This window comes from Melospiza georgiana, chromosome 10, assembly GCF_028018845.1.
Source record: "Melospiza georgiana isolate bMelGeo1 chromosome 10, bMelGeo1.pri, whole genome shotgun sequence".
Classification (NCBI taxonomy): domain Eukaryota; kingdom Metazoa; phylum Chordata; class Aves; order Passeriformes; family Passerellidae; genus Melospiza; species Melospiza georgiana.
In genome coordinates, this window is record NC_080439.1 from 9,038,722 (window position 1) to 9,061,519 (window position 22,798).

The following is a 22,798-nucleotide window of genomic DNA, read 5'->3' on the forward strand; positions in this document are numbered from 1 at the left end:
TGCATTTCAGAGGGAACGTGCACAGATAGAAGACAGATGCATGAGGCTAAAACCTGGCTCCCAGATTTCATATCAAATGCTGGATTTGTTTATATCCATATGATGCAATCTCCATAAAAGCAATCAACTACCACCAAAAGGAGATGTTTCAATATCTGCATAGCCTTCACGCACAAGGCATTAGGGTTGCTTTTATGATGCAGAATAATATAATAGATTTCTTCCACAAGTTCCCAAATGCTGTTATTAAGTGTTGCTTCTCTAATAAAATATGCTGCAACATACAGCAGTACATGATGTGGCATTTACACAAGCCTTTTCTCTATATAGGACTTGCTGGCTTTTAACAAATCTGTCTCTTCTATACACTACAGAAGCACAAGATGAGTAATTATGTTCTCTGCTTAATAATGTTTTTGCACTGGCCAATTTAACAGCTAATCTCCACAAACCTATGAGATCGTCCCCCAGCAGCCAAATTTGCATGTTGTAATCAAGTCTTGCTATTAAATCATACTTTGCAACAATAGCTGAGCTGTCAACGACAAGCAGCAGCTCTCGGCTCTTGCACTGGCACCATGCAGGCAAAAGCCCTGGATAAACATGCACAAAGCCTCACTGCTCTGCCAGCTAGGAGAGCATGCCTTTGCACTTTTGGGAGCTTGGAAATGGCTACACCCATGATAGATCTCAGGACAAGCATCCTTTGTCTCGCTCAGCTCTCTGGTCAGTCAGCTTGCAAGCTGTTTTCTCCAGGCCTGCCTGCTGCTCTCTGCAGTGATGCAAAGCCAAACTGGTTTGGCTGTGGTGTGCTCTGTCATACTTCTCTGACTGCTTTTTATGGTGTCCTTAAAAACTGAGCATACTGTGTGCAACAGAGAGTTCCCTTTGTGGTAAAGGTCCTGCCTTGGCTGTGTGGGCAGAGCAGCTTGTGCAGCCAAGCTGTGATCAGAGCACTGCACCCTTCAGGGTTAGCCATGCTCCTTGAAAATGCCCTGCCCAATTTTCCAGTTTCTTTGCTGTCCTTGTCGATCATAGTGCAGCAAGAGGATCAGAATCAGTTCAGTTAAATGTCCCTGTTAGTGTCATCACAGTTTGGATGAATAGCTGGTGTGACACACACATTAAACAGATGTTTGATCTTCCTCCACTGGCTTTGACCAGGGACTGATCCCCTGCTCTGTACTTCCCATTTGCCCTCACAAAACCTCATCCCCAAAGAGACCCACATAAACTCCAGCTGAGCTCAGCACCATATTCTTGCTCCTGTACATTCACTGAAGCAATGTGTCCCTTCTCCTCTGCTTTCCCACAACCTCAGTTTTCTCTCAGTGACTGTAAATATCTGAGTGACCTGAGTGCATCTGTCAAAGAACAGCACCAAGAGGCAATTCCTCTGAATTCCTGCAGCAAACATCACTGCTCTGGTCCAGGCTGTTACTGGTACCAAAAACTCTTGCTCTGAACCATATTCTGACTCTCTGCAAAATGCTGCAAATGTGCAATAAATAGCATAGTCCTTTTGAATCCTGCCTTTTGCAGTACCTTTACCAGAGGCAGAATTTCAACACAGCAACGTGGATCAGCCCCAGCCTGGCAACATCGATGATGTCTTTCTGTCCTAATGATTCTTCCTAGGCATTAGCACAACATTTATTTCTACCTTGCCCTGTTCTTCCCATTTATCCACAAATCTGACAAGGTCTCCTTCCTTTTAAAACACAGGGAAAGGAGAATTTCTCGCTGGAATAGGCTCACTCTGTGAAAGCAGAAAGATCAATCTGGATTCAATCTGTCTCACTAATTGTTGGAGGCTGGAACTGACCTGGGGCTGGCCTGGCTGTGAGTGAGCATGTGAGCTGAGACAGCCTGCTCCCAGCTTCTCCTGCTTTATGCTGCAAACAAATCACACCAGACTTCTTTGTGCATGGTGGACCCTGTCTGCTCCTGTTACCTGGACCCTTGTGCCCAGCCACATGTCACCAGGCAGTGCCTGTCTGCCAGCAAGACTGCAAATGAGCACTGAGCTTAAATAAAGCATGAACCACTCCTTAAGGATGACTTATCCTCACCTCACTTTAGGTCCTATTTTACTACAAAGTCCCTCCCAGGAGTACTTCCAGAGGGGATAAGCCAGTGTGGTCTTCCTTGAAAGTCAGGACAACTGCAGGTGTAGCTGATCACTAAATTGATTATGTTGAGATGAGCAGAGTTTGCATCAACTCTTTTACTACAACAGACTGTTTAACCTGGACTGTCTCAGCAAAATGAGATTATGCCAGAGATGCAACATGTACAAGAGCTGTGCTAGGGCTGGTTTTCACCACAGGGATGGTTGATGAGCAGTCGAGATGTCGGTCTCTGTTCAGCTCCATGGAGACGGAAAGAAATATCTGTGAGCAGCCCAGAGGCAGGCAAGAGCTGTGCTGTACAAGGCAGGAGTGAGCAGTGATCTGATCAGCCAGGGATGTACAGGAACAGTTCATCACTGCTGCGCTCAAGTGTCAAAGTTACTGGAGGAGCTGAAGGGCAGAGAGCAAGGAAAGTAGGAGGGGAAGAGGGGGATCCTGCACTGCTCAGCTCACCAGGCCAGTGCCCAGAGTAGTGTGGCCATGCAGAAGCAGGAAAGCCAGACAAGACCTGAGCCAGGCTAAAACCCAGGCTGGGCTCTGCACCTGTCTGTACCAGCCAAACACCATGTGCAGGTAATCGTGCCCACAGCAGCAGAGCTTTGCAAAAACTGAGAGTTGAGTGGCAATGATAAAAGTTCACTTTTTTTCTATTCTCTTCTTTTTGATGATGGCAACGTGCTTTATAAATGCTAATAAAAAAGCCCCCAAGGATTCTTGAAGGATTCTTGCTCCTTTTCGCTCTACAGAGGGTGGTGGAGCAGAAAACAGAAAACGTGACTTGCCAGAGACCATGCAAGGAACAGCCTCTGAGTTGGGAGCTGACCATGGAGCTCCCACCATGTGAGCTGGTGAGGGGTCCAGTGGGATCAACAGAGAACTGGACATTCCTAGAGGCAGAAAAACCTTGCAGCACATCTTGGCCAGTAATGAGGCTGCTCATTTAAGAGTGCTGCATTTCAGATGAGACAGGTGAAGGACACAAAATTTAAGATGTTCAAAGCTGTTCTGAGGTATTTCAAACCAACTTCCATTAAAATTAATGGAAACATTAATGCAAAGTACACTCAAATCCTCAAGCAGGTTCTTTTCAAGCAAGATCTTTCCATTAACTTGAAAGGAAGTTGTGCCCAAATCCTCTTACATTGCTGGGAACATCTGAGACAGGCAAAGTCAGGTTACAAATCCATTAGGCTCCAGACTGAGTAATAAATGGCCAGTTGAAAGAGGTGGAAGTGCTAAGCTGTGAGAGGAACCCCACTCAGGGTGACCTTGAGCGAGGGGCTGAGCACACAAAACATGCATGTGACTTGGAGTTCCTTTTTTCAATGGAGAAGAAGTAGGGAGGTGTGGAGAGAGTGGAATCCATTGCCCGACTGATGTAGCTGCTCTGAACCGTGGAAAAAAAAACATTGAAAAAGCAGCAGGACCAAGAACAACGCTCAGCAGTAGCTGGAAAAATAGAACTGGGACCTTAGCTGCTCAGGAGAGGGTAAGAAGAGATAGCTCCACTCTCACCCTCTAATTTGTGAGGACATAATTTCAATAAGGTCCATGGAATGCCCAACTCAGCAGAGTATATGGAGAAAGGAGTAGTGTCAGTGCAAAATTGGTCTTTTACACTAACACAGAGCAATGTGTCAGGGATTTAAGACTGGAAGGATTATTTCACCAGCTGATGCTGTGTGCCTGGACGCCTTTAGGTAGCTACTACTCCATTAAAAAAACTTGCAGGGTCTAAAACACATTCCAGAAGCATTTGTCCTTGAAAGAGAATTCACTGTTCCTCTCTTGGCCCAATTTCCCAGTTAATCTCTCTTGCCTTTCAAATGTGTGCTTTATTTCTAATCTGAACCCTTCAGCTTTCAGCCAGTAGCTCTTTATGAGAGAGCAATCCCAGCTGGCTGACAATCCACTGGGTTACTCCAGCTCACACTGCCCATGCCCTGGGGAACCGAGGCACTCGGTGCTGCACAGACCACAGAGGTCCTGCCTGTGGCAAACCAAAACCCTGGCTCCCTCTGGGCAGACAGCACAGATCCAACAGCAGGATGCTGAGCAGGAATGGCAGGTTTATCCCCAAGCAGAGCATCCCTCATCACAGCCAGCTCCAAGTACTCAGGATTCCCTTCATCACCTTTGGTCTTACCCCACTGTCTGTCCTTGCAAGGAACTCTCCATCCTTTGTACCAAAGCACCTCCTGACAAAGCAAAAGAAGGCAGCACATCCTCTCACCCTCTGTTCCAGCTTGTAACATCCCAGGGTGGCCACCAAACATGCTACTGGCAGAGAAATCACTCTGCACTCTGCCTATACATTCAGTGACACAGAGACCAGGCCAAAACAAGGACACCATTTCCCTAATCATAAGAAAAAGACATAGAAATCCTACTGGGAGAGGGATAGCTAGGGGGTCTGGTGGTTTTTCTAGCCAGATCCCAGCTCAGGAGAGTGCCTTCCTTGACACAAAATCAATTCTGCAACTAGGGTTCATGATGAAATTGAGAGGTGCCTCTTGTGGAGGGATGATTATTCATTCTTTCTCACGTCACATCTGTCCTCTCCCATGTTCATAAGGGCTAATCACAGACTCATCCAATTCAGGGCTGCTAAGAAACCCATATGCACAGGCTGGCAATTCAAGCCCAGATATAGCTCACTGCCTTGAGCATTAGTCAGACACGTACAGGCCAGGGAAATGGTGCCGAAATGCTGCTGAGGGCTGTAAAAAACATATTGTTAAACAAATGGATGTGTAAACAGAGCTCTGGGATGACACATGGAGACAGCACCTCTGACTCAATTACAACTGCAGCTGATGGTCTCACCTACCTGACTGCCACCAAATACCCAGACACCTAACACTGACACAAGGAGGTTTTACAGCTCCTTCCCAAGCAAACACTGAAACAGGTAAGATAACAAACTCCTTTGATTCAGTCTAGGGAGAGAAGAGAGGTCCCACACTCACTGGGATGTGAGAGCCCAGTCCTTCCTGCCTCTTGTGAGTGGGAGCACACACTGACTGCTCTGGAACCCTGATGAGGATTTAAAGAGGGCTACTGGTCACTGTGGGATACCGTGTAAGTCCCCAAAGAAAGCTTCAAACATTTGTTTGTAAGGGATAAGTTTATGTTCAAATCCCATCTGCCTGCTCAAGAAGAAGGCAGGTTTCCTTGATCACCTTTTCCATTTGCATCCTCCTCATTGCACTGACACTCCAAGGATTTGGCAGTTACTATTTCTACAGCTCTGGTGGACTGGAAAACTATTATTAAGCAGCAGGGTGGCAGGAGGAGACAGGTCTGTGTCAAGAAAAGCAGCTATGTAGTACCTGGGCAGAGCCTTTTGCAATAGTCATTTTACCCCAGCTAGGAATGGCCACAGGGCCCCTCTGGAAGGAAAGAACAACTCTCTGCTCCTCAAAGTCTCAAGTGACAAAGGCTGCTTTGCAGCTTATGTCCCAACAGCCTGTGGAGGTGCAAGACAGAAAACCCAGCTCATGCCTTAGGCAGGAAGGATTCCATATCTTTCAGTTTTAAAGGTCAACCTCCAGACTTATTCTCCTGGGCAATTTACCCTTCACTGAACTAATGCCAAAACCAGGAGGACTGGTTTATCTCCATGTACAGTGACAGAATAATTCACCAGCCTTGCTGGCAAACTCCAATGCTCACCCTCTGGCAGGTGAAGGGAGTACTTGTGTAAAGTTTAGTGTCAACAGAGAAACAGCAAACAACACATGGTATCAAAAAAAAATTCCAATGTGCTATCCTATCCTTTTTTTTTTTTCCTGGCAATTACAATGATTTTATTTCTGAGATCTAAACAAAGCATTTCACAAGTTTCAGGTGAATAACTGCTGCAAGAAAGCATCTGTCCAAACCTGTGACGTCAAGGAACATGCACATGGATTCTCCCCATGAAATTCCAGTCCACCTCACAAGACAAACAGGATAAGACGCCACTTTCAGAGACTTCTCTAGCCCTGCAAGTTGGAGTGGGGCAGAGCATGATCACTAATTGGGAAATCAGATGCCACCAGGGGAGTTCCTTTACACCAACAGAAGCAGTGCTCATTCACTGGGATGTGTACCATGAAACAACCATGTAATAAGGCAGGTCAGACATCCAGGGACTGTGTGAGCTGTGCAGCAGCTCCTTGTGCAAACAACTCACTCTGCAAGCCCCAGTTTCTCAAAAGGAGCAAAAACACGGTAAGCCTGCCAGCTCATTGCAGAACAACCAGGTCCATGCTAAAGTCCAACACATGAGCTGTACACCTGGGAAGTATCCCTGAAAACAAATCAGCAGCTGTGTCAGCTGCTGTACATATTTTCTTCCTAGCACTGCCAGTCAATATCTCTTCTAGCAAAAAAGAATAAACTCCAAACAATTCTGCTTTGCTTTTTCAGTAAAAACAAACCCTCCCAAACCTCGACCCAAACTCTGTTTGCACCAAAACTGCTTCAGTCCTGAATAGGAGCAATAAATGGAGTGAGCTAAAGTGTTAGTGACAAATAACCCATTCAAACGATTCCAGCATAATTATAGGTTGGCTCTCTTGATGTCACATTGGGTACATCACTGCAGATATTACATTCACCTTGTGAAAAGATTGCACAGAGCAGCTCAGTTGGTAACCCAAACAGCATTATGTATCATGAGTCTGTCAGCATCAGGAGTGCATGCACCCTGGCATTTGAAGTCCTGGTGTTTCAAGTGATAATCCAATGTACCAGACATCACTGATCTCTATATAAAAGGGGGCACCACTTTTCCTTTCAACTGGAGCTGTTTTTCACTTCTCATTCTGAAGAGTTGTGTGGTGCTGCCCGCAAGTGGCTACACTGCACAGCAGCTCAATCTGCAGCACTCCGGGTCCCCAGAGAGAAGAAGTGATCAATACTCCAATGCTGCTTTTGTATGAGGTCTCTAAGTGCTTCCATGCAAGATGCTGCTCCTCTGGGTTTTGAAATTACTCTGAAGAGAATGTGAAAGCCCCCACTGCAAATTCATAATCCTGACACAAACTGCAGCTGTGGTACAGAATGAAAATGAAATTCATTGGTGAGCTGCAAGCTGGTCTATTGGCAAAGATGGAATCTGGGATGTGGGGAAGGGACCTCAAAAACAGACCCAAACCTCGACCCTGAGGGAGCAGGAAAATCATATTAGAGAAGTAGCAGCTGGGGACAAGGAAGTGTCATACTTGACAGGGATTTACACCTCTCTGGTGGATCTGGGACGGCAGAGACCCCGAGCACTGCATCATCTGAGAAAGGTGGCAGTAATCAGTGTTGGGAGGGAAGACAAAGGCATTTGAAGGATCAGACTTGCTGTGGGTAGATGGGCAGAGTCTAGAAGGTCTCCAGAGAAGCATCTGGATAGTGATGGTGAGTGCAGAGAACAGATTGCATTTTCTATTTCTTGGATACAGCCAAAAGACACTGAACTTCTCACAATTAATTTCTTCCAGGGGGATCTTGAATTGGCTTTGGCTCTTCCTGCACACAGGCTGGAAGAAGTCTTTCATGCTGAGCTGTAACATTTAGGACTTCATCCTTCCTGCTGCCTGCAGCCCACAGGAGCAGGACCAGGCACGCCAGGCAGGCTGGCTTCAGAGTGGGCAGCTGGAGCTTCCTCAGCACAGCCCATAACACATTCCTGGAGCAGGGCCTTGGTGAGGGCATGTTGTAAGACAGGATTCGTGAGCCATGGTGGGTGTGAATGAACTTGATGGTCTTTTACTGCCTGGCTGGGTTTTGCAATTGGATCCTGTGCAGGATCAGAGAAATCCAGCCTGTGTCAAGTGGCAGTGAAAGAAAGCCAGTCCCATTGTCAACACCTGATGTGTGCCGTGTCAACACCTGACAGGATGCCTGGCAGGGCTGTCCCCTCCTTGATGTCACTGCTCCAGGACCATCTGAGGGTTGACAGTATGCTCCTGTTCCAAGTGTCACCCAGCACCTGTCACTGTCTGTCTCTGTGTCACAGCATAGTGCTCCCCTCACAGGACCTGGGGCTCTGGCCACCACACTGACTGATCTCCATTAGGGAACATTTAAGCAACATGACTTAAAAATGTGAAAGCACATTGCTTGCTTCCGTCAGGTCAGGCCACTTCCTCTGGGGCCAGGAAGGACTGACAAGCTGGAAAGGACTGGATGCCCAGGGGATGAAAACACCTAGGTCTGAGCAGGAGGAAGGGGAGAAGTGATGTCCCCTGGTCTCAACCCTGCGACTGCAGGAGCAGTAACAGCTCTGTTCCTCCATACAGCTCCAAGCTGCCACTGGGACTATCAAGTGCCACTGGATACCTATCTATTATACCAGGGGTTGGAAGGGCAGGGCAAGCAGCTGGGGGCTCAGCACCTCTTTTGCTCTCAATCCAAGGTGTCCAAGACTTCCAAGGTTCTGCTGAGTCCAGTCCACCCAAAGTGCTTGGCACCCAAGGTGGCACTGTGCCCATGAATGTTCCTGCAGACAGGCAGGCAACACACAGCTGACTGGAGGAGGAACATATCCTTGGAAGGGTTTTATCATTTTAAAGGGAACAAATTCCAATTGATTGCCCTTGTAAGAGCCTGCATGGTACTTGCACTTTTAGCCTAATCAATAGAAATTTTAATTGCTCTGGTAATTACACTTTCAGCAATGCTGCAGTCCTTTGTTCTCCAAGTGGGAGACCAATATCCGCTGTTCTCCGGTGGCCCCATCTGGCTGCAGCCTGGAACAGCATTTGCCACTTGCAGGGGAGGGGACATTCCATCAGTGACCAGGGTGACACCAAGCCTTGACACACACAGCCTGGCTGATGCAGATCTCTGGGGCACAGGGTGCACTCCCCAGGTCAGAATGTGATTCTGCCAGCCAGAACCACCTCAGCTTTCTCCTGTTAAAGCTGCTGCTCAAGAGCTTCACACATCTCCATGCCTGCCATAAGTTTTTCCCTGGAGCAGGTCCCAGTTCTGATGCTTTGCTGAGGGCACTGGCCTCTAGGGTGCACATTTCCAGTCCCTCCCATGCATGAGCTTGCAGTGTGTCACCAGTATTTCTTCTCTGGGCTGTAAATGGGTCCAAAATACAATGTAGATACCAAGGTTATGTTACTTTAGCTTCTGGCTGCATCTTCAGGAGGCAGAAGAGCTGTTACCCCCTAAGTCCTGATGGGTACTGTTAATGCCTTACTGCACTTGGGAGAACACAGGCCCTACAAGTTACCCTTGAAAATTACTATAATGAAGAATCATCGTGACAAGCGCCATGTTACTGTATGGACATCAGATTAACCCTATGGCAGGCCCAGTGCTTGAGAAGAACAGTCTCTGCCTGGCTGAGCAGGAGCCACATCTGGTGCTTCCCAACACTATTCAAATTTAAAGGTTCCAGAACCAAGCACATGTTCAGCTCAAGGGTGTTTTACCTGCAAGAACACGTCAGCTGTAGCACAGACCTTCATGCTTCAGCTCCCCAGCCCAGGACTGCCAGAGCACTGCGCTGCACACAGGGTTTAGGGGGGCTAAGTGTGTGTGCAAACCTAGCAAGGCTCTCCCTGGGAAATGGGATCCTGCTCCCCACAACTTGGTCAAGCAAGCTATGAAATACAGAGTACTGCATGAAGGTGTAATTGCAGTGTGGATCTGTCAGGCACACACAAAGTCTGGATTTACTTGCAATTGCACTCATCCTGCCCACAATGTATTTTTTCAAGCCATGATGCTGGCTGGCATGGCCCAGGGTGGCTCAGCTCCCATGCCTGCCAGAATCGCAGGACACAGCCATACATCTCTCAATCAACAGCTGTTAATGTGACACAGCTACTTTGTCACACACTGGGCCTCTCACAGCTAACAGCAAGGTTTCCAAGAAGAATTGCTACTGGCCTTAGCACTTAAACAAAACAGTTCTACTCATGTCCCTGGAGTTTGCTCAAACAATAGCAGAAAACACCCACTGGAGCCTGAGGAGAGGAGGGTCCGTGGCAGAAAAACCACAGCTGCTGATTTTTGAGATATACACCACACAGTTAGAAACACTGGTCTATAAACATCCTCAACAAAGCCTAGCAGGTCTGGGGGGGTTTCTTTTCCTCACTGTCCATTGTGTGCCACTGCCTTTAAAACCCGCAAAAACAGAGGCTCCTCCCTTGGTGATTTTATGCTTTGGTGCTGAACTGCACGTTGCCCTGTGAGCTTGGTGGTGCTGGAGGCACCAACTCTGCCCACACAAGGCTCTGGGCCTGGGATACTTGGGATGGGACCATGTACCATGGGTGCTAATCACCCACCCACAGGCAGGAAGGAGTCTGCCACAAATGACCTCCCTTCCTGTTTAAATATTAAGATTTCTCAGCTAAGACCCTGCTCTGTGCATTTGCAGATGTCCCTCTTCCTTGCTGGGACTGCTCTTGTTGGCCTTTCTGAGAAGATCTAATTACAGGCTGTTCTGTTCATTGACAATTTCATATACTCTCGTTTTTTAGGTTAACTTGAATAACTGGCAAGAAGCAGAACTCCATGGGTGGAGTAACAGGCCATGGATTTATGACATGCTGGTATTCAGGGCAAACACAGAAATATCCTGAACTCTGCTGCTGCTGTCAATTTGATAATGAGAATGTGATTTGAAATAAAAACATCTTGGGTGCCAATTCACTACAGCAGCTAGTAAAAATAGGCAGAATACCTAGAAATAGAGGACTCTGTGCTCTAAACACATCCAAAGCTTGAATATCATATAGTATCTTACAAAAACAGAGCACGTGGCTGCACTGGGGCTATGGTACCTCCCAGGCCATTCAGTGAACCCCTGCATGAGCCCCAGCAGAGAGAACAGGATGCTCTGTGAGTCCAGCTAAGCACAGGTGAGGGCTCTGCTTTCAAGTGCTCTCAGCCTTTGGGTGCTTTCCCCCAGGCCATGCTCCCAGAGCCACCCCAACAGTGTAGAGTGTGAGTCACAAACACCCTTGGGCAAAGCCTGGGTGAGCTCTGTCAGAGCTCGAGGTACCCAAGAGCAGGCCTTTTAGACAAATAAAAGCAGCTTTTAAAAGCTAGAGAAAAAAAAAACACCCAAGGGGCTGCAGGGCCTCGCGCATTTTAAAGAATCTGGCCTTTACAGGAGTGTTCCTAGTTTCAGGTCAAGCCTGGGGTCTTCTTTAATCTACTTTTAAGTAGTACAAGCAGTTGAAGCAGTTGTGATCCCTTTTCCAGGAGGCAGGGCAGTCTCCTTTCACTGCACCTTCCCGTGTTTGCTGTGTGTAATCTTCCACAGGACTTACCTGTTGCTGTCCCGGTACTGATAGATATAACAGCCCTGAGGCATCCCACTCTCCTGGTCCAAGGCAAACGAGAGCTTCATCTGCACACAGGAGAAGGGGTGTGGGACAATGAAAAGAGAGAGAGAAAAAAAAAAGGCAACATTTTAGGCTCTTGATAATTACAGCAACTTCAGGCAAGGCTTGTGGGAGAAAGCTTAACTCACCAAGGCTGACACGCAAACACCGTGGCCTGGAACATACTGTGGGGTTCCAAACCTCAGGGAAAAGTCACATGCATTGCAGAAACCTCTTGCTTTTTCCACCCTTTGTTACTATAAAGTGTTCGTGGTTCCTCTGAAATGCACGGGTTGTAACAGCTGAGCCCTCCAAACCCACCCACACACAGCACCCTCAGCAGCGCGGCTGCGGTTCCCCTCAGACACTGCGCAAACGACTTTCTCCAGCGGCAGCTGCAGTTCCCACGAGCCTTTCTCTGAAAACCTTCCCGGCTCCATCTCGTTCCTCCAGTGCATTAGAACAGAGGAGAAACCACAGAGGGAAAGGTGACAGATTTTTCCTTCTGTGCAGAGTTATTAAAGAGCTGTTAGAAGGGTTTGCAGTTTGGATCCGCCTCCGGCAGCAGGCTATAATGGGACCTGGAAGCTGCTTTGGTTGCAGCTCCAAGAAGGCATTCAGCAAGGGTTTTTGGATTTCAAACACAGCTTGTTTTATTAAGGGGGAAAAATTAATCCTCTTTCAACAAGCAACAGAATGGTTCTGTGGGGAGACTTTTTTTCTGAAAATGTCTTCAGTGATTTTGTACACTGAGCTGCCTAGAAAACAGCATGGAACTGAGTTCTGCAACAGCCCTGTACATCCAAGCAGGTCCTCATTACCCTGGGGAAGGCTGCTGGCCCCCAGGTCAATGTCCCACCACTCTCACAGCCATGACCCCTGGGCTCAGCTAAAGAGCTGCAGACCTTGACCAGGAGCCAGCAGGGAGGGTAAGAGGGGCAGCATCCTTTAGAGAAGGTAGCTGCCAGTCTTCATGCATGTTTTTGGGGTCACAGAGATTACTATCAGCAGGGCTGTTGCCAGTGCTGGATTGTGCAGGACTCCTGAAATGGTCTGGGAAGATCACCACAAGGGCTAGAAGTCAAAGGAGGTTTGTTATGATGAGCCTGACCTTTTTAAGCAAAGAAAGGAGGAGAGCAGTGTTGAGCCACTGCATTTGATCCCAGACTCCTCTCCTCTGGGCTCCAAGAAAATTGCTAACTCAAATTAATGGCTTATTCAGGAATGAACACAGAATTAAAACATCTTTCTCCTCTAGGCTGTAAAGAAACCCTGTGTGCTGAATCACTAGATGATGCACTGATTTTCCCTTCCCTAAAGAGTAGCAAAGTCACACACTGTGCTCTCACTGACCCAAATAAAACTGCATGCCAAGAAATCATTGAAAAATTCACCACCTTGAATACTGAGTTAAGAACCAAGTACTAGGCTGAGGCCAAATTCAGCTGAGCTGCCTTGACATCCACAGCCCTACCAGTGTAAGGCACTCTGAAACAAGCTCGTGAACACCACAGAACATGAGTGCCCATGGTACACACGTCACATTTATAGCACTGTCAAGACAGCTCTTAACACTCTCCACAGCTCCCCCTCTTGCAAGCCCTGATCTTGCACCAAGCAAGGTCACTCAGAGCCACTCTGGAGAGCAATGTTCATGGCAGGACAGCAGGGCTGGCTGGGGATGCTGCTTCTGGCCAAGACCCGTGAAGCCTGGCTGTGGATACAGCCTCTCCAGATGCTAGGATGGCTCATGGCAGCTACCACATGGGAGCAGGAGGTCAGCAAGAAACAAAGGAACCTCCCCAAGACAGACAAGCAATCACCTTGCTGGCCATATGTGCTCCATAAGCAGAGTCCCTGGTGCGGGGAACTGAAGGAGAAACTGGGAACTGCTTAAAGCCATTTTTTCTGGGCCAGGTTTTTCCAAAGCTTTCATGCTAGGATATTAGGAAGCATCTCTGAGTCCAAAGGGACAGCAATTATTGCCGACACAGATCCACCAGACCCTTTTCTCTGTGGAAAAGGTGCTGCACCAGAGAATCAGTGGAGACGAAGCACAAAAGGAGTGCAAAATTTGGCAAAATTGTGGCTTTGGCAACTTCCAACAATAATTTGATCAGGACAAACTCAGGAGTGCCTGAACCTCTTGCAGCTCTCAACTAAGTGGGCTGTGGGGTTACACTGACTGAGCATCTCAGAGCTCACCTGGGCTCTGGGTGCCCAGCACAGCTCAAGGGTGGAACCACCTCTGTGCAAGGACACAAATCCAGGGGGAGGGAAGAAAGGAAGGAAGGAAAAAGGCTGGGAAGGAAAACAGCCTTGTTTTGACAGGCTGCTAGGGAAAGCCTTGGGGCAATCAGGTATGGGAAGGTGACCTTTCCACTATCTGGGGGGGATGCGATCCCGTGGAACCTGCCTACCCCAAAAGGAAAGATCACAGTTCCCAAAGATAACGGGTTTTCAACTTTCTGTTATTTCAATCCTTCTTTGTCTGCTCATGATATTCCAGACAAATAAAACACACCCTGCTTGGCAGGCTCAGCCATCTCTGCATCATCTACCAGTGCCAGCAAGGCCTGGATAGTGGGGACTACACATGGCTTGACCATCTGGGTCAAAGCTGTCAGGCAAGAGGATGTTGCCATCACCCACAGTGACAAGAGGACCACACTCAGAGAAAGGTCAGGGTCAGGCTGTCACACAGAGAGGTGTGCAACTAAAGGTCTGTCCCAGCAACCAAAGCTCAAGGCAGATGTCACTGACTCACAACCCATGCTTTTCTGTCGATCTGCCCTGCTCATGCACTGTCATGGTCAGCCAGGAGGGGGAAGAGGGGACCTATGCTTGTCACCAGGAGTTCTTACAGACCCCAAATGAACAGTCAAGCTCTGACTGTGCAGCCACCAGCAATGGTCTGGCTGCCTTTGCTCCTTTGGTGGTATTTGGCCTCTGCAGAGAGCACAAAGCCCTCAGGTAAAACTCATCACAGCAGGTAGGCAGCTAGGGAAGGACTAGCTGTGCAGGGAGCACACTGGGAATGCAGAAACTATAAGCTTCCTGCTAAGCTTAACAAGGTTGTTCACACCTACTCAACATCTTGCAGTTGGGTCCTCTCTGGCACTGGAGCCTCGGGAGAGCTCCACTGGCCAGACTCTGTCACTTCTGCACTGCCCTGCTCACTGTAAAGGCACGCATGCTTCCCAGCACATCAGTGCTTTGGAAGGCCAGCACAGATTTTTCCTCTCATGCTAATGCTAATCTATGAATCTAATCTGTGGCCTGCTGCCATAGACTTCTGAAAACAGAACTCAAGTGTCTTTTCCCAGCTCTCTGCACTCCTACAGCGCTGCTTCTCTCTGGTCCTATCTTCTCCAGAAGATGCCCTTTCCTTGCGCCTTCACTCACAACACACAAAACCTCTGGTTACTTCTGAATCACAGAAGGCTGCAGGGCAAGGCCTGATGTCAAGAGCTGATTGACCACTTCATCATTCTTCTGACTTTTGCTGCAGCAAGGTCACGAGACATCGAGAACCTCCTGCATACACAAGGCCCTACAAATCCAGCAGCCTTTTGCAATTACCCCTCTGGCACAGCTTTAACTCTTAACCAATTTGACAGCATTGCTCCAACACCACATTGCTGCTTTGAAGCTCCTTTTTGTGTGTGTCACTGTTCCTTGTCAGAAGGGGCTTGCTTTAAAGCCAGCAAACAAGCCAATACCACAGCACAGGGAAAGGCACTGCTCCCAAAAATATTGCATTTTATACCTGCAGGGGCAATGGGGGACTGAAGTATCTTAGAGAAATGCAAGTGCAGGGTGACCCCCATCACAAGGGAGGTTCATCAGATCAAGGAATCTTCACCATTAGACATATGAAATAATTTCATTTTACAAGACTCTGCTGTGCTTCCCTGGGAGAGGAGGGGGAGAGCAAATTTCCGGTGCTGAACTGTGGTGTGATTTGGCTTGCACTGCCCCCTTTGGTAGTGCAGCCCTGGAGCTCACATGCTAATAAAGATCCCTTTCCACTCCAGTGGCTCTGCGCATAAAGGAGCGTTCGGCAGGGTGTGTGCATGAACTCAGTGGGAAGGGGAGCTGGAAGGCAGCCATGCTGAGAACAGAGTGCTGCCTACCAGGAGAGCCCCATCAATAATTGAGACGTCAGAGGCACAGGGAGGTGTGTGAATAAGAGCTGTCAAAAGGAGTAATTTGAGTCTCTTTGGATACAGTGATGGATAGGCTCACTCGTCACCAGACACAACTGCAATACAACCGAACAGAAGAGCAGCAGAGCACTGAAATTCAAAGGGGCTGGGGCAGGATGCTGCTGACTCCATGGATGGGAGTATCTCTTTTAAGGCACCAAGCAGGTGTGAGCACACTATCCTGTGACTGGTCAATGGAGTAAGAGAATGTACTCACAGCACACAGAAGGCCTCACAAATCCTTGGTGTGGTTTGGTGGCACGGCATGTACAGCAAACTCAAGGTGAAGGCAATGCCACCTCCTTGAGGAAAGCCACCTTAAGGAAAGGCATCTCCTGAGCTCACATAACACTTGTGAGCACATAACACTTGTTTGTACAATTACTCCACTCTTTGGATCAGTAACATACTCCCACTCTCTATCCCTACATCCTTAAGCCAAGGATGCAGCTGGCTGACAGCAGGATGCTCCTTGTTTCCCCATGTGCAGACACTGATGCGCTTCATCTGCACCCAAAGAGCTCATCCCACCCTCAGCATAGGTGAGCAGACACTAAACCAGTGCACAGATATGAGGCACCAGTGAAGCAGAGAAGCAGCTGCCCCTCAGTGCACTCTGTGCTGCCTGAGCCCCGAGGGGATCCCATGCCCTGCTCAGGCAGACAGGCCTTGGTGAGAGTGTCAGGGAAGCTCCCCACATCTTGTGGCTTCTTCCACCAAGGCTAAGAAGAGATTTTTAGAGAGAGTGAACAGTGCTTCGCATCATCACGGACCTCCAGATTTGCCTCCAGATTTGGTGCAGCCAGCAGCCATCCTCATTTTAAAGAATGCTTTAGACCTGCAGCAGCTGGGGGCTTGGCCATGCAACAAAGCCTGGTGTAGCTCAAGAAGAAAAGAGCATGAGGAGCACTCCTGGCTGCTGAAACACTGCCAGTCTCTATATTGACCTGACTGGGCAAATTCTGCATGCCCCCCTTGAGTAAATGGCTTGGCTTGGATCCTCTGTTCCCAGCCTTGGCTCTGAGCACCAAACCTTTGTCATGAGATGAAAAGTTTTCCCTACACATGCACTGTGTCAGAGAGGTATTATCGGTTCAGCTGGGGAACCAGGTCAGACCTGAGCTGTCCCAGTCACAGGGCGATGTAAGGGCAGCCTCAGTTGGAACTGGTCAAGGTAATTCCACTGATGTAGGGGGAATTCAAGCAGAAAGAGTTCACCCAGGGCAAGGAGGCGAGGCAGAATATGAGCCTCTGAGACAAAAAACAGGGAACTGATCTAAAGATCACACTGAAAACAGTTTCCTGAAAGGCAGGGCTTCTTTTTCACCCCGGGCATTTAACCAGTTTTAACCCCATTTGCATGGAAGTCCAGAAAGACTGGTATCTGCTCTGAGTTGGAATAAGGCTCCCCTCTCCAGCAAGCTCTAGAAAGCTTTTTAAGAATAAACTTAGTCATCAAGCAGGTTTTTATGCCCTGCCCAAACTTTGGTTTTGACCCGAAAAAGAAATAGTCCTGAAGTCCTGACACTCACTTTTAAAACCACAAAAAACGAGCCATGCTCCAGTAACGTAATCACAGAGTTTTCTGGCACCTCATCCCTTAAAAATACATCCATCTGCCTCCACGCAGGCCATCAAACTCAATCTTGTTCACAATGGATTTCCCAATTCCTGCGTGCTGGAAGCACTGCAGCGGTGCTGGCTGCGCCGGCTGGATGAGCCCTTACAGCAGCACAGGCTGCAAACCTCACAGCTGTGTTTTCACTTAAAGAGGCTGCTCTGGAGACCAAAGCACTTCTTCCATGAGCTTTTCTATTTGTGCTGCAGCTCAAAATTGCTGGAGAAAGACCCTGGGTAGTGGATGAAGAACATGTGGTAAGGACAGGATGGGGGTAATAAAGGACAAACCAAAAGTCCTACAGTGGAAAAAAGAGGAAAGACAAGGAAACTTGCTACCAGCTCAGTGAGTTACCTCTCACACTGGGCTGGAGCAGTCCTTTCCTTTTGGCTTTGTAGACAGCAAATCTCAGCACCTGATTATGGGACTGCTGCTGCTACTGGTTGAAAGTCATTAATTGGTCCTAAGCTGGTACATCACACCTACACTACCTCCTCAGTGAGGCTTCTTCTCTCCATCCCTACAAGCACAATTTCCAGGTGAAGGTTTAAATTCTCTAAAAGGTCCCTGAAGCTGTCCCTGCTGCCCCATTTCCTCAGCACATTAGCCAGCAAAGTGCCTTTGTTAACAGGCTACAAGGTCCATGCGTGTGGCTAAGGACAACGTCAAATCAAATCTCAAAACAGTCTAGGAGAAGGAGATGAAAGACATTTGGGGTATTACTCTGGTCTGAATCCCACTGCTTACTTTTATTTTAAAATTCTATCATTTACTTTTACTTAGCTGCTGTCTGCATTACAGCTGCATAAAACATAGGAAAAGCCAGTGAATTCCTGACATGGCAGATGGAAGACAGAAGACAGCTCTCCCCTCTTAAATTAATCTGGAAACCCAAAGGTTCCCAGCCTGGGACCCAAAGCCACAATAAGCTATTACTAAATCATCCCACAAGCTGCAACAGCTCTTTCTCTGCCAACATCAGCCCTGGGATGCAGTGAGGGGTCTCCCTGTCACAGAAGTGAAGTCACCAGCACATATTCCCTGGCACACAGGAGGACTGCCCTATTGATGGCTAGTGGCCCCCAAAACCTCTGCTATGGGTGGCTGGGCAGCACAGCAAAAGCAGGAAGATCTGTCACTGGATCCTTTGCAAAGACAGGCAGATGCTGTCACCAAAATGACAAGCTGGCATCACACCTTTGACTTTTACATCACAGCTGCAAGCCAAAGCTGAAGAGCCTTTCTAGAAACACGGGGCACAAGAAAACTTTCACCACTTGGCAAAAATATAAACTGCAAATGAGTTTATTTTTAAGCATTCACACTTGCCTGCATCGGAGGTTTCGGATGCAATCCACAAAGAAATGGATCCAGATTTATTTAGAAAGAAGAGCTGGATACTTCCGTTCATTTTATAAACCGGATGAGCTCATTCTCTACATGCACGATTAGGAAACCACAAAACTAAAATACAGATTATACAATTGTGAAGGGTTTGAATTTGTGGATTAAAAATACCTTCTTCAAAAGCTAACAAACTATGACACTGTACTGCATGCCCTAGACCACTAGGGAACTGTCAATGAAGTTAAAAGTATTTTCTACACATATACCAATTTGAAAATAGAAGCAAAACATCCCTAGGAAATGCCACATTAAAACAATGTGACACTAACAAGACATATGCCAAGTTTCACTGCTTGGCTGTTTCATTTTCTGTTATTCTGAGAGCTGCCTCATGCCAGGAACAGAGCAGAGAGCAGTGGTTACCTGGAGGAGGAGGTGACACTGTGCTGTCTTCAAATTGCTCCAGGCACAGGGAAGGCAGGGTAAGAGCCGTGGGGGCAGATGTGTCTGGGTATGTGGCAGGAGGAGGAAAAGTTTGGTGTCTTTTACTGCACCTGACTATAGCACAACTTTCCCTCACCCCAGGAGCCCTGGAGGATGCTGATATATGTTTTACAAATCAGCCTGTTTTGTGTCTTCCCCATGACTACTTTGAGCCTTCCCATAATGTGCCCAGTCTTTGTCATGGCTACTGGGAGGATACAAGGAACCGAGGGCAGATCAAACAAAGCAAATCCTATTTTCTTAAGTTTGTTAATGGAAACTGCTTCCCCTGCTAAGCCACTAATGGAGCTGTGAGAATCCAGAAGCACAGATTAATTCAGCACCCAGGTACTGCCTCATGCCTGGAGGGATTTCCATAGAGTCTCACTGGAAGACAGATAAAGCTTGTAATACCCTCCATACAAGAGATAAATCCATTAAAAAATGAACAGCCCCTGTGCTGACATGGGAAGAGCTCTACCAGGTAACAAGAGCAATCACAACAGTATTTCTAGGTTCAGTTATATCTGCAACCCCTTAACTGGGACTGTGAAGAGCAGAATACCCTGATTACACCACACTGATCTCAGTTTGACAGACACACCATTCTCCCCCATCCCTTGGGGTGCTGCTGTGAAATACCTGGCAGTCCTGAAATCCAGACCTAGTGCTGCTGACTCAATTTTTGCTCAGTCTCTGGGGACAACCTGGACTTCCCTGCAGGCAGCTGTACCATGTCCTTGGCCTAAACCTTTTCCCCCTGACACTGTTACAGCATGGGGATGGGAAGACATCTCCTGGCATACACACAGAGCTGCAGAGCATCTTCTCCTAAGGCTGCATGCCACAGAACACCCTCCTCCATGGGCACAGGTCAGCTGTGTGCCATGACCTCCTTTCCCTGACTTCACCAAAATCCCGTGGTATGTCTAAGCACAGTTTCTCAGTGCATGAGTAGGGGATCCAAAGCTTTCCACAGACATCCCTCTCCATTCCCATGGACAGCACAAGCTGCTGCTGTGAGCACAACTGCCGGGTTCCCCTGGGAAGAGACTGCTTGTGGCGTGGTTGAATTCTTCTGGCAGCAACCTGCTCCTGCCCACATTTTCCTAGAGGCTCCAGGCTCCTCTGTCACAGCAAAAGAAGGAAGCAGAAGTGGACAGTGGCCAGGAGACTTGTCCCAGCAAGCCCAGACCCCCTGGCAGTGGGACAGGCACCTGGCCCTCCAGCTCCAACACGGCTGTGCTTCAGCAGAGAAGCAATTTCTGCATGCAGGCACTTCAGAAAGGGCTCTGGCAAGGTTCACACTGAAAAGGTGTAAATTCTATAGCATTTTTGTAGGGCCAAATTAATTTCAGAGCCTGTGATGGTGCTGTGGATCTCTGGGTTAGAATGTAGGGGGTAGGATCAGGGAATCCTCTTCCAGTGCTAATGCACAGCAGGCTGTTACAACCCTCCGTTCCACACTGTGACTAAACATATGTAAGGGGCTCACCATGGTTTATGTTCAGTAGCTGTGGTTTCCAAGCAGTATTGCATTTCTTTAAAATGAAGATACATCATATTTTAAAACTATTTTTAAAACCAGCCACAAATCTGCAACCTTTTACATCATTCCTCCTTCTTCCCACCAAACCTAAAACACAGCACACAGTCAGAGAAGATCAGCAAGCTCATGTGTGAGAATTTGGCTGCAGGGATCTCATGTGTGCCCATGCACACTCATACACAGAGGGAAACTCAAAGCTGTAATTCAGGTACAATCTATGTTTAGGGTTACCCAGGATGTATTCCATTATTTACAGGTGTGAGTACCAGCATGCTGTACACAGGGTAGGAGAATCCAAGAGCTAAACCAAAGCATGAGGTCGTTTATTTAACAATCTGCCTCAGCAAGAGTAAGGTTTCCTACCTCTAGTTCAGCATACAAGCAACCTGATTGTGCATCACCCTAAAATCTCATCACAGCCTTCCCTTGCCAGGACTGCTCCCATCCACACCTAAAGCAAGTCACAACACAACTGAATCTCAAATTTCCATTTTTAACATAGCCCTCCACAGGGCAGCATCAGCTGGAGCAGGGAAATCTTACCAAAATCCTTAGAAATTATCCTTAAAAGACATTCTGCAAAGGCTGCTCCCTAGAAATGCCTGTCTGCTGTGAAGTACAGCAGCTCTTGCAGAGCTCTCTGAGTTTTGCAGTAGTCTTGCATAAATCAGGCTTTTCAGTTACCCAGCTTGATGGACTTGGGTATTTGTTGGGTTAATTTTGTCCAGTAAATCCTGGAATAGGAGTTGTCCATACCAAAGCAGTAAGTTTTAAAGGCAAAAACCAACACCGTATTTTACAGACAGATTCAAGTTCTTAAAATTAGCTATTTATTCCAACAATATTAAAAGGAGACACACCACTTTCTCAGTCATTTTTCCATTCGTAGTATTTTTATTTTTTTTAAACCCATAAGCCTAATCCCTAATTTTTCTATGGAAAAGCTGGAAGGAAAAGATCACAGGGAAGAAGGATCAGCCTGCTAGAGCATCCAGTATGCTTGTTCTCCCTTTGGAGAGGTTGTCGGGCTTATGGTTGAGATTATATTTTTAAATACTGTCTGAAAGTAAATAAATAAATAAAAATCTCTCCAGGCATCAGTATTATCTTGTGAAGGAGACCCAAACAATGCATGGGAGGCTAGAAAGGAGCCAGTAAATTCTAAGGGTGTAGAACAGGAGAGGGGATTAAGCCTGGTGATTAAATTAGGCGACGCATGAATACATTCCAATGCACAACATCACTCAAGCACTGGACAAAACATATGGCAACAATGGAGAGCGCTGCCCACGAGGTCACCTTTAATATGATTAGCCATGGACGCCTGAAAGGAGATCTCCCGAGTACCAGCGTGGTAACCCTGCTTTGTGCAGCCTGGAGGAGCTCCCTGTGAAAGCCTTTGAGGCTCCCTGAACCCACACAAACGCTGCTGTGTGCTCAGGGATGTGCCCAAGTCCACTGAAAGCAGGACACAGACAAAAAAAGAGCCTTGAGGCCGGGCGAGCTTTTTGTTCCCCACTCCCAGGGCAGCGTTGGGCCCGGTCCCCAGGGTGTCCTGCCTGACAGCTGGGTCACCACACGGGCTCCCCTGTCCCACTTGGACTTTTCAACTCTGCCGTGCCGCATTCACCGGCACCGCTCCTCTCTTTGAAGGGGGAGAAAGCGCCTCATCCATCACTGACACGAAGGCAGTTAATTCACTTCTTTACAACTGGAAAGGCTTTTGCTGTGAGCAGGAGGGAGTGCAGGAAGAGTAATGAAATCCAAAAGGGAGCCAAATGATGCTTTCCTCTGCTAGATGCCAGCGCTGGCAGTGCTTGCTGCTGGCACTGTGCGTGGTGGGTGAAAGGAGACTCTTTTGTGGTATGCCATTAGCTACATCCAAGGCCCCAGTTCATGTTTACCACAGCCACTGCCTTACTTCACTTGGTATTTTTTTCCAGTCCTGTTGATCATACTGCAGAACTGACCGAGTCCGTTTGGAAGCCTTGCTCACAGAAAGCAGAAACAAATTGCTTTTTGAAATGATTATTTTTTTTTCTTTTGTAAACCAAACCTCATGCTGCTTTCCATAAACCTAACCTAAAGCTGAAATCCTCACTTAGAACTGAAGAGCAAAGGTCTGTGCT

The 22,798-nt window shown here is 47.7% G+C and overlaps 1 protein-coding gene across 2 annotated transcripts in view; it reads right to left on the reverse strand.

The window, feature by feature from the left end:
* Window positions 1-22,798, reverse strand: part of DIS3L2 (DIS3 like 3'-5' exoribonuclease 2) — a 180,244-nt gene that overhangs the window by 25,553 nt on the left and 131,893 nt on the right. For both annotated transcript variants that reach the window (XM_058031532.1, XM_058031534.1), the window contains one exon: window positions 11,411-11,490. In XM_058031532.1, coding sequence (XP_057887515.1) covers window positions 11,411-11,490 — 80 coding nt within the window. The remainder of the gene's footprint in view (window positions 1-11,410; window positions 11,491-22,798) is intronic.